Below are 16035 nucleotides of genomic sequence, written 5' to 3' on the forward strand. Positions count from 1 at the left end.
ATGTGCCACGTTACCCTGACACCTGCCAGGGTGTATGTGCCACGTTACCCTGACACCTGCCAGGGTGTATGTGCCACGTTACCCTGACACCTGCCAGGGTGTATGTGCCACGTTACCCTGACACCTGCCAGGGTATATGTGCCACGTTACCCTGACACCTGCCAGGGTGTATGTGCCACGTTACCCTGACACCTGCCAGGGTGTATGTGCCACGTTACCCTGACACCTGCCAGGGTATATGTGCAACGTTACCCTGACACCTGCCAGGGTATATGTGCCACGTTACCCTGACACCTGCCAGGGTGTGTGGCACGTTACCCTGACACCTGCCAGGGTATATGTGCCACGTTACCCTGACACCTGCCAGGGTGTATGTGCCACGTTACCCTGACACCTGCCAGGGTGTGTGCCACGTTACCCTGACACCTGCCAGGGTATATGTGCCACGTTACCCTGACACCTGCCAGGGTATATGTGCCACGTTACCCTGACACCTGCCAGGCTGTATGTGCCACGTTACCCTGACACCTGCCAGGGTGTGTGCCACGTTACCCTGACACCTGCCAGGGTATATGTGCCACGTTACCCTGACACCTGCCAGGGTGTGTGGCACGTTACCCTGACACCTGCCAGGGTGTGTGCCACGTTACCCTGACACCTGCCAGGGTGTATGTGCCACGTTACCCTGACACCTGCCAGGGTGTATGTGCCACGTTACCCTGACACCTGCCAGGGTGTGTGTGCCACGTTACCCTGACACCTGCCAGGGTGTGTGCCACGTTACCCTGACACCTGCCAGGGTGTGTGTGCCACGTTACCCTGACACCTGCCAGGGTATGTGCCACGTTACCCTGACACCTGCCAGGGTATGTGCCACGTTACCCTGACACCTGCCAGGGTATGTGCCACGTTACCCTGACACCTGCCAGGGTATGTGCCACGTTACCCTGACACCTGCCAGGGTATGTGCCACGTTACCCTGACACCTGCCAGGGTATGTGCCACGTTACCCTGACACCTGCCAGGGCAGTATGCATGAAACATTTATTTAAACATGTAAATAAAGCCAGAAAATGTCGAAAAGAAAAGGTCAAGAGATCATACCACGGGCGGGATTGAACCCGCGGTCAGAGAGTCTCAAAACTCCAGACTGTCGCGACGGTCTGGAGTTTTGAGACTCTCTGACCGCGGATTCAATCCCGCCCGTGGTATGGTTTGTTTACAATCGTGTCATTACGATTTCGTGAGTCAAGGTCAAGAGATAGCTGCTAGAGCTATTTTTTAATTAAGAATTTTGGCATCAAGTGCGCATTAGTAGGTAAATATGCAACATGTCTAACACCTGGGTATCTTGATGAAGATATTTCTTCACCCGTGTATTGAGTTGGAAAAGTCATTCGTGGGCGAAATGTGTTCATAAATAAAGACTAAGTGTTGGACGTATGTTTCGCTTATCACGGCTCACGATATCATAATAACACGATCACCAACAAAACTGATAACAGTAGAAGCTTGAAGACATGATAAGTGAAACTGAAGACTCTCCTGCCATAGTTCCAGCCCCACCAGTTCTGTGATTAAATTTTGCATTGTTGTGAGAGAAGATGAGCACTTCTGAGCTGATGAGTCACTACAATATAGACAGAGACGAGCTCTTGGGAGCAGCGCCACCCATCATAATATTTACAGCAGCAAAAGTGGTGTAAAAATATTACAGGACTTAATTATTTAGAGAGTTTACGAGTATAGAGAGGTGTAGGAAGCTGTGGGATCTGTTATGAGGCAGTGTGCCGCAAGATGAGTGGGCAGTGTGAGAGTGTGAGATACCTGATATGTGCAGCAGTGTGTCAAGATAGTGGGTGGACAGTGGGGGATCCCTGGTATATGTGGCAGTGTGCCACAAGATAAGTGGGCAGTGTAATAGGGAAGGATCCCTCTTACGTGTGTCACTGGCAAGGTGAGTGGGCAGTGAAGGTCATCAGGGACAATTAGTATAAATTGGTGGTTGGGTAATATTGGAAGGGAAGCCAATAACATTCACTGACAACTGTGATGTATTCTGTAGCACCGCAGGAGTGGCCCCATTACTAACTTCAGTTGAGTGACGTTGATGGATGGTGGTGGTAGCAGCAGTGGTAGTGGTGGCAGCAGTGCTAGGATGGTGACGGCAGCAGTGGTAGGGTGGTGGCGGCAGTAGTGGTAGTGGTGGAAGCAGTGGTAGGGTGGTGGCGGCAACAGTGGTAGTGGTGGCAGCAGTGTTAGGGTGGTGGTGGCAGCAGTAGTAATGTGGTGGTGGCAGCAGTGGTAGTGGTGGCAGCAGTGGTAGTGGTGGCAGCAGTGGTAGTGGTGGTGGCAGCAGTGGTAGTGGTGGCAGCAGCAGTGGTAGTGTTTGCGGCAGCAGTGGTAGTGGTGGCGGCAGCAGTGGTAGGGTGGTGGCAGCAGTGGTAGGGTGGTGGTGGCAGTAGTGGTAGTTGTGGCAGCAGTGGTAGGGTAGAGATGGCAGCAGTGGTGGGGTGGTGTTGGTAGTGGTGGCAGCATCAGTAGTGGTGGTGGTGGTGGTGTGGTGGTGCTGGTGCTGGGGTGGTGGCAGCAGTGATGGTGGTGGCAGCAGTGATGGTGGTGGTGGTAGTGGTGGTGGCAGCAGTGGTGGTAGTGGTGGTGGGGCATCTGGTAAAGTGGAATAAGGCCAGATTAATTATCAAAAGTGATGTGCAGACGTGGTGTGGTATCGAGTTTGTCCCGTCCTTATCTCGTCTCCAACATTGTGCTTCAAAACACAGGGATTCACCCTACGGGGAATGTTCCTTACTACCCCAGTCAGAGACAACATGAGCAGGTGACGCATTTACCAGCACCTGATCTCACCTCACTACAACTGTTCAAAGTTTTCACCTGCTGTTTACTGGCTTGATATGAAACTCGAACCTTTTCCAAATAATGTGGTAAAGTGTTGTAGACATATTCACTCTTGATCTAGCATGGGCTGTCAGACCCACGGTTATGTTGATCCAGCATGGGCTGTCAGACCCACGGTTATGTTGATCCAGCATGGGCTGTCAGACCCACGGTTATGTTGATCCAGCATGGGCTGTCAGACCCACGGTTATGTTGATCCAGCATGGGCTGTCAAACTTGTCAGACAGCAACATCATTGAATCTCGGTACAGAGAACATCTCAACCAATCTGCTGACCTCTTACCCAGCTCTTGTGCATCACCTACCTCCACTGGTGGGCCCCGCCCATCTGTGTCACTGCCTTCAACTGCTGCAGCTCATCTGACTCCAATATATAAGCGTCCATCTTCCTGCCTGTGTTCCAGATTCATCAAGACTATGGAGCTCAACACCTGCTCCTAGTCTGAAGGACTGATTGCCTCATCTTCGGCTCTCTCCTGTACATATTTCCCCTAGCCTAGGGGATCGATTACCTCCTACAGTCTTTGGGTTTTAATGTCTGTATTGTATTGATAAAATCACTGGAGGGCGAAACATCTACACAATAAACACAGCCAGTTGTTCATCATGTGTCTGATTCACCAACTTGTGGGTATTGTGTGCTCTGATATATTAGTTCTGGAGTTATAACACGGAAGTGTTGAAGGAAGGCAGAGAGAGAGAGAGAGAGAGAGAGAGAGAGAATGAATGAAGGAATGAATGAGTGAATGTTTATGTGAAAAAATGTTCTGAGTAGTTAACAGGGAACTGCCTGGCTTTCAACATTTCTTGTGTACATAATGCAGTGAGATGATGGCAAGCATGTACAACATACAGGAGAGATAATGGTGGTGGTGGTGTGTTGTGATGGTGGTAGTGGTGGCGGTAGTGGTATGTTGTGATGGTGATGTGTTATGGTGGTGGTGTGTTGTGATGGTGGTAGTGGTGGCGGTAGTGGTATGTTGTGATGGTGATGTTATGGTGGTGGTGTGCTGTGATGGTGGTGTGCTGTGATGGTGGTGTGTTGTGATGGTGGTGTTATGGTGGTGGTGTGTTGTGATGGTGGTGTTATGGTGGTGGTGTGTTGTGATGGTGGTAGTGGTGGCGGTAGTGGTATGTTGTGATGGTGATGTTATGGTGGTGGTGTGTTGTGATGGTGGTGTGCTGTGATGGTGGTGTGTTGTGATGGTGGTAGTGGTGTGCTATAATGATGGTAGTGGTGTTTTGTTGTGGTGTGTGATAGTGATGGTAGTGGTGTGCTGTGATGGTGGAGCGTGTTAATAGTGAACGCTGGTGTATAGTTATATAGGCGGTGGGAATGAGGTGAGGTTGAGCAGCGGTATGTATGGATCCAGAGTTGTGTTGATGGTAAGCGAGGCACAGTTCCCAGACTGAGGTTATAGGGTAGAGAGAGCGAGAGAGCGGTGGGGCGGTAGCTGGCTCCACTTCCTCACCCACCACAGCCACACTCCATGCATAATACCACCCAGTATACTGTTAGGTGTTGCCAAGTGAGAGATAGTCGTGATACACAGCAAAACACCCACGTGTTAGGCAGGAAGTACATAACAATGTACAAAGGAACAGATATACTCATCACACACAGCACACACACTGGCCTGAGGGAGGGGTGAGCGTTTGTGGACCAGATACCTACACTCTGAGTGTCGACACAATGCCAAGCTGTACACAAGCAACTTACACTTGCTGCTTATAACACCCAACTGTGACTATACTAATAGTGTGTGAGAGTAACTACACTAACAGTGTGTGAGAGTACACTGTGAAAGTAACTACACTGTGTATGAGTACACTAACAGTGAGAGTAACCACACTAATAGTGTGTGAGACTACACTAGCAGTGTGTGAGAGTACACTGTGTGTAAAACTACACTAACAGTGTGTGAGAGTAACTACACTGTGTGTGAGAGTAACTATACTGTGTATGAGAGTACACTGTGTAACTTCATTAACAGTGTGTGAGAGTAACTACACTAGCGGTTTGTAACTACACTGTGTAACTGTACTAACAGTGGGTGAGAGTGAGGGATGGTAAGAGGAATGCATCTTTAGTGCAAGGTGTCGCTTGCTGGGTTTACCAGACCTGGACTCTCTCTCTCACTCTCTCTCTCTCTCTCTCTCTCTCTCTCTCTCTCTCTCTCTCTCTCTCTCTCTCTCTCTCTCTCTCTCTCACCCCAGCGACTAATGAAAAAGGGGGCCAGGAGCTATGACTTGACCCCTGCAACCACAATTAGGTGAGTTACACAGCTCTGTCATAGCCAGCAGGAGGATCAAGGCTCTTAGTTCCTCCTGCGAGAGTAGGAAGGTGTGCCTCAGCTGGTTCCTCCCCTTCAGCTGTTTCCTTCGCCTCAAATGGTTACTCCACCTCAGCTGGTTCTTTCGCCTCAGCTGGTACCTCCATCTCTGCTGGTAATCGCTACGGAGTGAGTTAGTTACTCGTGTTACAGCTGTTGCTGGCTTACTATGCTGAGTGGCAGGTGGCTCAGTCGAACACAGGTGGTATCTCTATAAAGATGGCATTGTTTGGGTTAATCGAGTTCAGACACGTTTGAAACACGTGTGTGTGTGTACTAACCTATTTGTGGTTGCAGGGATCGATTCATAGTTCCTGGCCCCGCCTCTTCTCAGATCGCTACTAAGTCCTCTCCCTGCTCCATGAGCTTTATCGAACCTCGCCTCCACTACGTCACTTTCTAGGCTATTCCACTCCCTGAGAACTCTATGACTGAAGAAATACTTCCTAACATCCCTTTGACTCATTGTGACCCCTTGTTTCTGTGTCCCATCTCTGGAACATCCTGTCTTTGTCTACCTTGTCAATTCCTCGCAGTATTTTATATGTTATCATGTCTCCCCTGACCCTCCTATCCTCCAGTGTCGTCAGGGCGATTTCCCTTAACCTTTCTTCGTAGGACATTCCCCTTAGCTCCGGGACTAGTCTTGTTGCAAACCTTTGCACTTTCTTAAATTTCTTGACGTGCTTGTGTGTGTGTGTGTGTGTGTGTGTGTGTGTGTGGACTGGTGACATGCATCAACTAATTCAGTGAATTTTAATTTAGTTTTTTAACTTGTGTATTTAACCTGCACTGCCTTCTTGCCCATGGCACGTCTCTTGCTTATTACCCTCCCGCAGTAGTAGTTCTTAATGATGTATTGTTCCAGCTCGTGTGGAACAACGTTGTTCCAGCCCTTGTGGAACAGTGTTCCAGTCCATATGAAACATTGTTCCAGTCCATGTGGAACAACATTGCTCCAGTCCGTGTGGAACAGCGTGTTTACATTCATCTTTAAGAGACCCCAGAGGCTGGGTCACCTTGCCCTTGTGGCGGAACTGCAGTGGCCTAGTGCCTCACTGAGAACTCACCGTCCTAATTTTTAGTCTAAATCGCAGGGAGATTACCCCCTTTCGTTAAATCTTATGTTGGGTTTGTGTGTCTTGGGAAGTCCTTCACCTCCGTCCTACTAACTACACCAAGACCTGTACACATCTACAGACTTCCTAAGACACACAAACCCAACATACCATTACGTCCCATCACTTCCGGGATCGGCAGTGCACCTAACAGACTGGCAGGTATTTTAGCAACACTATCTTAAATGGTGATCATAGTCAGCAGCTCACACTTGCGACATTCTGGAGACCTATCCAGGCTTAACAATGTGATCACTTAAAACGAAAAACTTGCTAGTTTGGACGTGACTTCTCTCTTCACTTGAGTTTCCATCGATCAAGTTATTACTTTCCTTCTCAGCTGTCACTGCCGACCTCAACTTGCCTCTTCCTGTACAGTATTTCATTAACCTTATTGCAGCCTGTGCCAGGTTCAGCCTCTTCACCTTCGGTAATAACATTTACGGACAAAAATCTGGAATGGCTATGGGGTCACCCCTCAGTGGTGTTAGCAAACATCTATTTAGAACACCTTGGGAGGGACAGTTTTAAAGATATACTGTGATCGTTTGACTTAGATATGTGGATGATGTCCTTGTGATTGTTCCCAGGCGTTGCAACCTAGCTCACACTTAACATGGTTGAGCCCTCCATACAATTCACAATAGAAGACAAGAGAGACGGATTTTTACCCTTTCTGGATGTCTTATTCATCAAGGATAGTGATACTTGTACTCTTAAATGCGAGATAGACAGGAAACACACCAATAAGAAAGACTTGTTACATTACTTTTCCAACCATGACCTCAAAACCAAGAGGGGACTTTTAGGTTTCTTGACCCAAGCACTCCGAATTTTCAGTGATGAATATTTTTTTTGGAGAACAAGAATATATTGAACAGGTGTTCACCAGCTTAAAATTCTTAACTCACATTATTCACTCCTGTTAACAGAAATACTTCCTCGTTCACGGCACACCCAGAGAAAATACCAACATCGATAGACGACTGGTCCTCCCCACTGGGCAGATTGCCAGCACCATCACCCTGATTCTCCTTAAAGTCAACGCGGATATAGCACTCCTTATTACCAGAACTATCAAAGAATTCACCAGAAGCCCTTAACCTAGAACAGTTTACACAGCAGGAGTATACAGCACACCGTGTTGTGGTTGCCATAAATTCTGTCAGGTTGACTAGCAGAGGCCTTCGGACACGCCTATATGAACATAAATATGCCTGCAGGAGGGATAAAACCAACAGCGCATGTGTAGTCCATCGCAACCTTCATTCTCACCTCATGAACATGGGAAGAGCACAGCTGGTACACCAAGAGAACGAGAGGGCCAGACGCTGAATTTTAGGAGCAGCTGTGATCCACCTCATCAAAACCAAATGCGATTACGGAGTAATTGCACGTAAATTGAGGACGTTGGATATAACGGGGAAACTAGGAAAATTGATTTTAAATTTTGTGACAGAACAGTGAGTAGTAATAAACAAAATCCACCAATAGCAAAGTAACAAACTCGGTATCCCAGGGCATAATTCAGGTGTCTTTATTGTTTCTTATCCTCATAACGGATATAGATGAAAACACTCGCCACAGTTTATCATTTTGCAGATACCAAAATAAACATGAAAATCACCTTGGCAGAAGACACGGAAAAATTGCAAGAAGATATAAACAGGCTTCGAATGGGTAGTGAAGAATAACATGACATTCAGTGATAAGTTCCAACTCCTCTAATATGGAGAAAATGAAGAACGTGAGAGAGAGAGACTGTATACAAAGCGCAAGAAGATCGTCATAGTGAACGAAAAAAAACATTTGAAATATCTGGGCATGACTTTTCTTTCAAAGTATACAATAAGGCAGATATTACAACAACCAGGAAAATGACAGGGTAGATAGCGACAACCATCAAAACAAAGGAAACAGTATAAATGATAATTTTCAAATCACCTGTGCTCTATTGCTTAGATTATTGTTCATCCGTATTATTGACGGTTCCTTCCAGATCAGGAGAGACATGAGACCTAGAACAGATGCAGAGATCATTTATAACCCTCGAAGAATCGGTAGAGCATTTAAATTACTGGAAATGCCTCATAGACCTAAATGTGTACTTGCTGGGGCGAAGGAGAGAGATAAATGATTACATATACGTAGAAGGTATTTATGGGTCTCGTCCCAAATCAACATATTTCCATAATATACTGGAGTGAGCGGTATGAGGGAATGTATAAAATAAAGCCAGTGAGAAGCAGAGGCGCCATTGGCACAGTAAGAGAACATTATATCAACTTCCGTTGACCCAGACTGTTTAATGTTCCAGCAGAAAGACAACTGGAAGAAGTATAGACGTCTTCAAGAGGAAATCGGACATGTACTTCCACCTAGGGCCAGATCAACTAGGTTGTGATGGATATGTAGGCCACCAGCAAAAACCTGGTTGATCAGGCAAGCACCAAACAGGCCTAGCCCAGGACTGAGCTACGGGAGTAGGAAAACTCTTGAAACGCTTCAAAGGTATATCAAAGGCGGGTTAATGAAGAGACGAAGTGTGCGGGTATGTAGATGGGTGGGTGTGTGGGTATGTAGATGGGTGGTGTGTGGGTATGTAAATGGGTGGGTGTGAGATCAAGGACACAGGCACAAGCGGGGCGGGGAAAAGGGGGTGAAAGTTACTGCGGCTTTCTCCCCCTCCTCCCCATGTCTTCCCCCTTATTATAGCGGTCTGAATGAGATTATTGATCGTTGGCGACCTCCGCTGCTTCGTCCGCACTGGAATAGTATATTGCTGTGAGGCTCTGGGGGGCTGTCTTCTAAATATCTGCGTAGCTAAGATTATCACCTTCTGGTATTGATAGCAATGTGTTTCCTAGCCAGCTGACTTTCCCCATAGAACACCAACCTTTCCCATAGAACACCAACCTTCCCCATACAACACCAACCTTCCCCATACAACACCAACCTTCCCCATACAACACCAACCTTCCCTATACAACACCAACCTTCCCCATACAACCAACTTCCCCATACAACACCAACCTTCCCCGCACAACAACCTTCCCCACACAACCGTCTCCATACAACAACCTTCCCCTACACGATAATGTATCTTGCTGTTGTATAGTTGTATTACATGGTTCAACACTAAACACGTGTATACAGTATGTTTTAACGTGTTCTGATGTATTAACTACTGACGTTTGTTTCAGGAAAAAAATATATACATTCATTTTGCTTTAAATATGTATAAGTCTGCTTCCTATAGTTGATTAAACGGAGGTTCCGGTTCATGAAGACAAAATAAGTCGTAATGAACGACTGTCAGTGAATATAAAGCAGAATAAACAAGGTCTTGATTCCTCGTTCGTTCATCTCTTTATTCTTCTCAGGTTTGTTTACCACCCACCTGGTGGTCACTGTTCGTGGAGGACTGTATTTAATGCTATTATATACCGACAGGTATAATAGTAAGACATAATATGCGGATTATGACATTTTATTGAGATGACTTTTCGCTCACCTGAGCCTTTTAACAGTTACCTGTGGGCGAAACATCGCAATACAGTTCCACAACCCGCATATTGTGTCTTATCAACATGTGTAATGAATTATAGTATGTTCGCTGGCCTATGTTTGTCTTTCTATTTATATTTAAACATAAGGAACTCGTGTAGGTATGTTAGTTTAATGCGCACCTTGGTAATGGTGGTGTGCTATCAATTTTTTATAACTTACTAATCATTAACCAACCTCACTAAATGCCCAAACCACTTCAACAACATCTCACCCTTCTGGATTATATCTCTGGTAACTCCACTACGCTGTCTAATTTCTGTATAATGTGTGTGTGTGTTGTTATTGTGTTTGCAGTTCACCTGGAGGACCTGTACTGTTTCCACTACACTGCCAGCAACGATGACCTTGACAAACGCAGCGGCTGGGACTTGTATAACCCAGCAGCTGAGTACCACCGCATGGGTGTACCCTGTGAGGCCTGGTCACCCACCACATTCAACCACAACTACGAGGTGAGTCTCTCAGAACCTCTGGTCACCCTCCTGTGGTGGGTAACCAGAGGATCTCAACCACAGTTTTCTTTTTAGCCAAATTCGATACATCAGCAATACGCTGCTCCTCTGTTCTTTATGATGGGCACATAGTCTAGACGTTACACCAACCAGTGGCTTTATCGGTACAGTACAGTATAAAAACAGAAGACTGATGATTCACCAAGACTAAGATACTGAACAACTGCTGCTAGGCTGTTTTTGTCCCTGTATTATATTGATAAAGACAGTGGTTGGCGAAACGTCTATATCAGAAAGATACCCAGTTGTTGCACATTTCTGATTCTTCATCTGGCTTTCTTTTTGTCATATACCATCACACGTGATGGATTACATACATAATTATGTTCCTGGAATTACATCACGTGTAATTTCTTTTCGGAGGATCATATATTATTTGTGGTAAGAGCTAAACCCGTAGGAGTCAAACGGCCAGATTTAATCCAAAAGAAGGGGAGAACAGGCCCACTTCCTTGGATCAAGTGCCCCCTCATCGGCATCGAGGCACCTCCCTGGAAGTCTCTCTCCGGAGGTTAGGTTAGGTAAGGTAAGGTTCGTCAGGAAATAGGACAAGTGTTTCCTGACGCGGGTTTTAGATGACGACCCGCCGTTGGAGCTTTATAATTCTCTTTCCCATATTTGGGTAACTATATTCCCCGGCTTCCCGGGAGGCGGGGCTCAGCAAGAGTAAGCTTTGGTGTCCCTCGACAACCTCAGCAACCATCGTCAAGCCTTCCACACCACAACTGTTGTCACTCATGTTGTCATCGGGATAAGCAGCCTCAGAACAACTGCATATATACTGAAGGAATGTCACTACATCACAACTCGTGCAGCCAACTACGGGAGCTTCAAGGGTATTGTTCCCAGCATAGCTGGAGTTGTTTTATATCGGAGGATGGTGGAAAAAAAGTAGAGTAGACAAAGAGTGGAAGTGGGGAGAGTCAGGCGGACATGGGGGTATGTCTCGAGATGGATATGCGTGGATATGGAGTGTTTGGAGGTGGAGATTGGGGTTCTGGTGGGGATATAAGCAAATTGAGGATGTGTTTGGTGGTGGCGGGGTGTAGGAAGCAGGAAGGTGTGTAAATAGGTTATCTCACAGAGTCCACCTTCCAGCTCCCACAGGAAAGCACCTGAAGGTAGGTTCCTTGATGCTGGTGAGGGGCTCTTGAGCTAGGGAATTGGATCTGTGCTCCAATTCCCTGAATTAAGCCTGAATGCCTTCCACCCCCCCCCCCTCACAGGCACTGTATAATCCCTCCGGGTTTAACGCTCCCCTATAGGAAAGTTTCACCTCTCCAACCCAGAGACAAGACCGGTGCAGTAGAAGCTACTCACAGAATCTAGCTCTGGGCCCTGATAGTCTGGCCACCAAATCTTCTCTTAGCAACTTTCCATGAGCGTATAAAGGCATTCACACCCCGCATAACTGCTAGCTAGAGGTCAACTCTTGTGGGAAACCTCATCACGTGCTCACCTATAGAGCTGAAATTTTCCCCTGACAAAACTAGGGTGTGAAGATATCGGGGATTATTATTTCTAATACTGTACTAGTGTTACAAACAGATACTGGAGACTGAGTCTCAAGATATCACATTACAACCTAGAGGGAGCACTGGAAAGATTCCAGTGGAAATAAACTTTTCTGCTTGGATTTACCCCTCAAGGAAGGTTCCTTGATGTTGGTGAGGGGCTCTTGATTTAGGGAATTGGATCTGTGCTCCAGTTCCCCGAATTAAGCCTGAATGCCTTCCACATCCCTCCCCCCAGGCGCTGTATAATCCTCCGGGTTTAGCGCTTCCCCCTTAATAATAATAATAATAATCTGCTTGGATTTGTTTCATTCACTTGGTTAATAACCCATTACGGTTAAATAACTTTCTGAAGTTAAATAATCCGCCTGGGTTCGATAACCCTACTAGCTTAAATAGCCCTATGATGCTCATAGGTTAAATAACTCTTTAAATTAAACAGCAGTCTATCACTCTTATATACTGTATTTAATTAACTTGTAAGTCATTTTCTGCAGTATACGCTTGGAATTTACAGCAGTTGATTAATTTACTGTTAAGAGGCAATTAATTGAAACATGTGCCGTCGGTTCAATGTGCCGGCGAGAATTTGGCAATTAGTGAGCAGTGTTGACTGGCTGACTCAGACCCTATTATTATTATTATTATTATTATTATTATTATTATTATTATTATTATTATTGTTGTTGTTGTCGTGGATGCTAAATAGGTAAGCGTATTGCTCACCTTGCTCTGTAATATTTGTTATTTTTTACTGTCAGATCAGTAAACATTGTTAACACCGAGGAATTGGAGCTACCCCTCCCTTTCCTTGGATCACACCTGAGGACCCTCCCTTCCCCAGGGTCAAGGTATTGTATGACCTCTGAAAGTTCAGTCCCTCCTCTTGAATGATAACAAATCACTATTATTAGTATTATTATAATCAAAAAGAAGCGCTAAGCCACAAGGGCTATACAGCAACAAATCACTAGATGAGATAAATTTTCTAAATAAATAAATATGTTATACATGTTGAGGAACATTAACCAATTCAGAGGAGCAGTCTAAAAATATTGTTGGCCATCCTATCCCCACAAAACCAAGCAAATTTGTGAAAATATGACATGTTTGGGAAATATTTGAGTAACTGTATAATGAATTACTAGTGTACCTGATGAGAATTAGACATATGTAACATCTGGGTATCTTTAATATGGATGTTTCGCCATCCAGTGGCTTTATCAATACAAATTCTAGGACACAATTTGAAGACAGTAGAACTATATTCAGAAGATGAGGTAATCAGTCCCTCAGCCTTGGAGTTGGTGTGAATAGCACTGTAGTCATGAAGAATCTGGAGCACAGGCAAGAAGGCTGGCGTTTATACACTGGCATCAGGTGAAAAGGGACAGGTAGCAGACAAAGGCATTGTCATGGGTAGGCGGGATTCCGCAGTGGAAAGAGGTCATACCCAAGGGACGGGTTAGTAAAAGTGAAGAAGGTTGTGGAGATGTCCTTTGAACCAAGATTCCAGTATATAAGTGCCAGTCCTCTTGCCTGTGCTCCAGATTCTTCATGACTCCAGTGCTCTTCACACCAATTCCAAGGCTGAGGGACTGATTACTTCATCTTTTGTATATAATTCTTCACGTTATGTCCTTGTATTGTATTCTTCCTCCATACAATTCTTGAGTCTGCATTACATACTTTATCTTATTCCCTTTTGTAAATATCTTTTTTCTAGAATGTTAAGTTGCCGATGCTTTACATATGTGGCATACTTGGGTTAGTTGGCACGTTGATGGGTGGTTGTTAATGTGATTAGAATAAAGCCAGTAATTAAGGTAGCTCATATGCCTTACCCAGAGACTAATTAATGCAGTTTTGAGAACCATTTCCTTGTTCATTAGGTCCTGTATTATTCTAGTTAATGAAGGTCTTTTGTGTGGTGTTGATCAATGTACCCTTCATCTTATCTGCAAACATTTCATTCACAGTTTAAGTATGATGCCTTGATGGTATTAAAGGGCTCCTGATCAACAGGCATTTGAGCTGCCCTTCCATTTAGATCAAACCTTATTACCTTCCATTCACCAAGGACTGTAAGACCCCTACAGGCTTAGTGCTTCCTCATACTTATATACATTTTCATTGACTTTTGTTGCACTCAGAATAATATGAGTAATACACAGTAAACAGGCAATGTACTCACCTAATTGTGGTTGCAGGGGTCGAGACTCAGCTCCTGGCCCCGCCTCTTCACTTCATGTTTGATTCTGTGTTTAACATAGCGTGTATATAGTCATTTGTTTAGTGTACACATCACATATACATTAAACTGGAAAGAATTAATAGTTTGATATAGTCATAGTACACAATAGGAATGTATTCATTATAATTATTAACTTGGAATTAAAAATCTTGCCACCCCGGCAACTAACTTATGGTGCTCCCCATATTCTCTCCTGTGGACGTTAGCACAAGAACATATGGGTTCCCAGAAGCCTAGGAACAAGTCCTAAGATGGCTGTATGTATATTAATTACGAATTTGCCTTATCCTGGCATCCCAGCTGCCAATCCAAACCATCTAATCTCTTCCTCATATCTTGTCGGCAGAAGGAATCCCATAGCTTCATGATATTCTACTAGCCAAGGGCAAGCAAAGCTGTTCATAATCTTCTGACCACACTCAGAAGCATTTAACCTAACTACAAAAAACTTTTAATATCTGCTGTTTGAAATGTATATTATTAGTAACTGCATTTCTCATATCTTCAAGATCAATACTAGAGAATTTAGAACTGTTGCATTGATAATTGTGTATTTCTCTTTAGGAGCATTTAATTTATTTGTGATTAAATACAGGTCATTTTAAAGTTGAAAATAATTAGCATTGCATGCTGAAATATATACATGGCAAAGTCTACTACTATACTTGCAACATTTTTTTTTTTGGCAGATATGTGACACCTACCCTCAGGAACTGTATGTTCCTGCTTCAGCACCCACCAAAGTGATCCTTAGCAGCTCCAAGTTCCGCAGCAAGGGCCGCTTTCCTGTTCTTTCCTACCTCCACAAAAACCAGGTAGGGCACTGTCCCCCTTCTCCCATTCCTTATTGTACATTTCTTCTTCTTTTAACAAACCGGCTATATCCCACCAAAGCAGAGTGGCCCAAAAAGAAAAACAAAAGTTTCTCTTTTTAACTTGAGTAATGTTGTGAAAATTTGTGTGGACTGCCTCCAAGTGAGTCGCCTACCCTGGCAAACTCTGTTGACACCGAGCTCTGAGGTGGGTGCCTCAGCCTCACAAGTGGCTTATAGTACAGATTTTCACAAATGATTGGTATTGCAAGAAACCTCGCCTGCATGCACGTATAAAGGACTAACTTACTTGGTGTTGCAGCATATATCCTGATCTTCAACTTCCTAAGCCTAGCTTTAGCCCCTTTGGACTTCCCCTTGGAACCCACGTGCAACCGGGAGCATTAAATTCCTGCAATATTCAATCGTTATTAGTGTCCTGCCTGCACCTCAGAAATTCCTATATCCAAGAGGGTATGTATCCCCTAGTATAACTATGCAGACTCAGACGCTAGCTTCAGACGACTCTGAGACGCTGGTACTTACTGGGCATACTCTCTCTGTAGCACGCCGAGCCCTCAGTTAACGCAACCCACAATCTCCTAAGTCACTGGCCAGATCCTACGGGAAAAGGTGAATATCTCGTCTTACTGTATGGGCTGATGGAGGAGATCATCTACGGTACATCGAGGTGTCTCTACCAGATTTCCCCAGGTCTCAGATGTGAAGACACGTGGGGGCGCCGCCTGATGTTCACGGCACATCTTGTCCAGTCGAAGTCTATCGTAAGAAGGACGCTATTCTGTCTTTGTGACCTGCGCCCCGCCATTCAAGCTAGGGCTGCCAGTTCTCCCTAGCTAACTTATCCTAGTGTTTGCCTACATTATCGGCCTATTACTACCTATGTTAAGGTCTTAGGTCTACTCTATCATTATCTACAGATGCCTTAGTAAACCTAATATGAGTGTACTACCAGTATTACTACCTACTCCTTCCCTGAAGAGTA

The 16035-nt window shown here is 45.1% G+C and overlaps 1 protein-coding gene across 2 annotated transcripts in view; it reads left to right on the forward strand.

The window, feature by feature from the left end:
• Mtmr6 (Myotubularin related protein 6) overlaps positions 1-16035 on the forward strand; it is a gene marked incomplete at its 5' end in the record, with an annotated part of 90004 nt that overhangs the window by 30440 nt on the left and 43529 nt on the right. For both annotated transcript variants that reach the window (XR_011394475.1, XM_070103766.1), the window contains 2 exon segments: positions 10232-10389; positions 14907-15032. Coding sequence is in view for 1 of the 2 variants with exons in the window: in XM_070103766.1 (XP_069959867.1) it covers positions 10232-10389; positions 14907-15032 (284 nt within the window).

This window comes from Cherax quadricarinatus, chromosome 5 (genome assembly GCF_038502225.1).
Source record: "Cherax quadricarinatus isolate ZL_2023a chromosome 5, ASM3850222v1, whole genome shotgun sequence".
NCBI lineage: Eukaryota > Metazoa > Arthropoda > Malacostraca > Decapoda > Parastacidae > Cherax > Cherax quadricarinatus.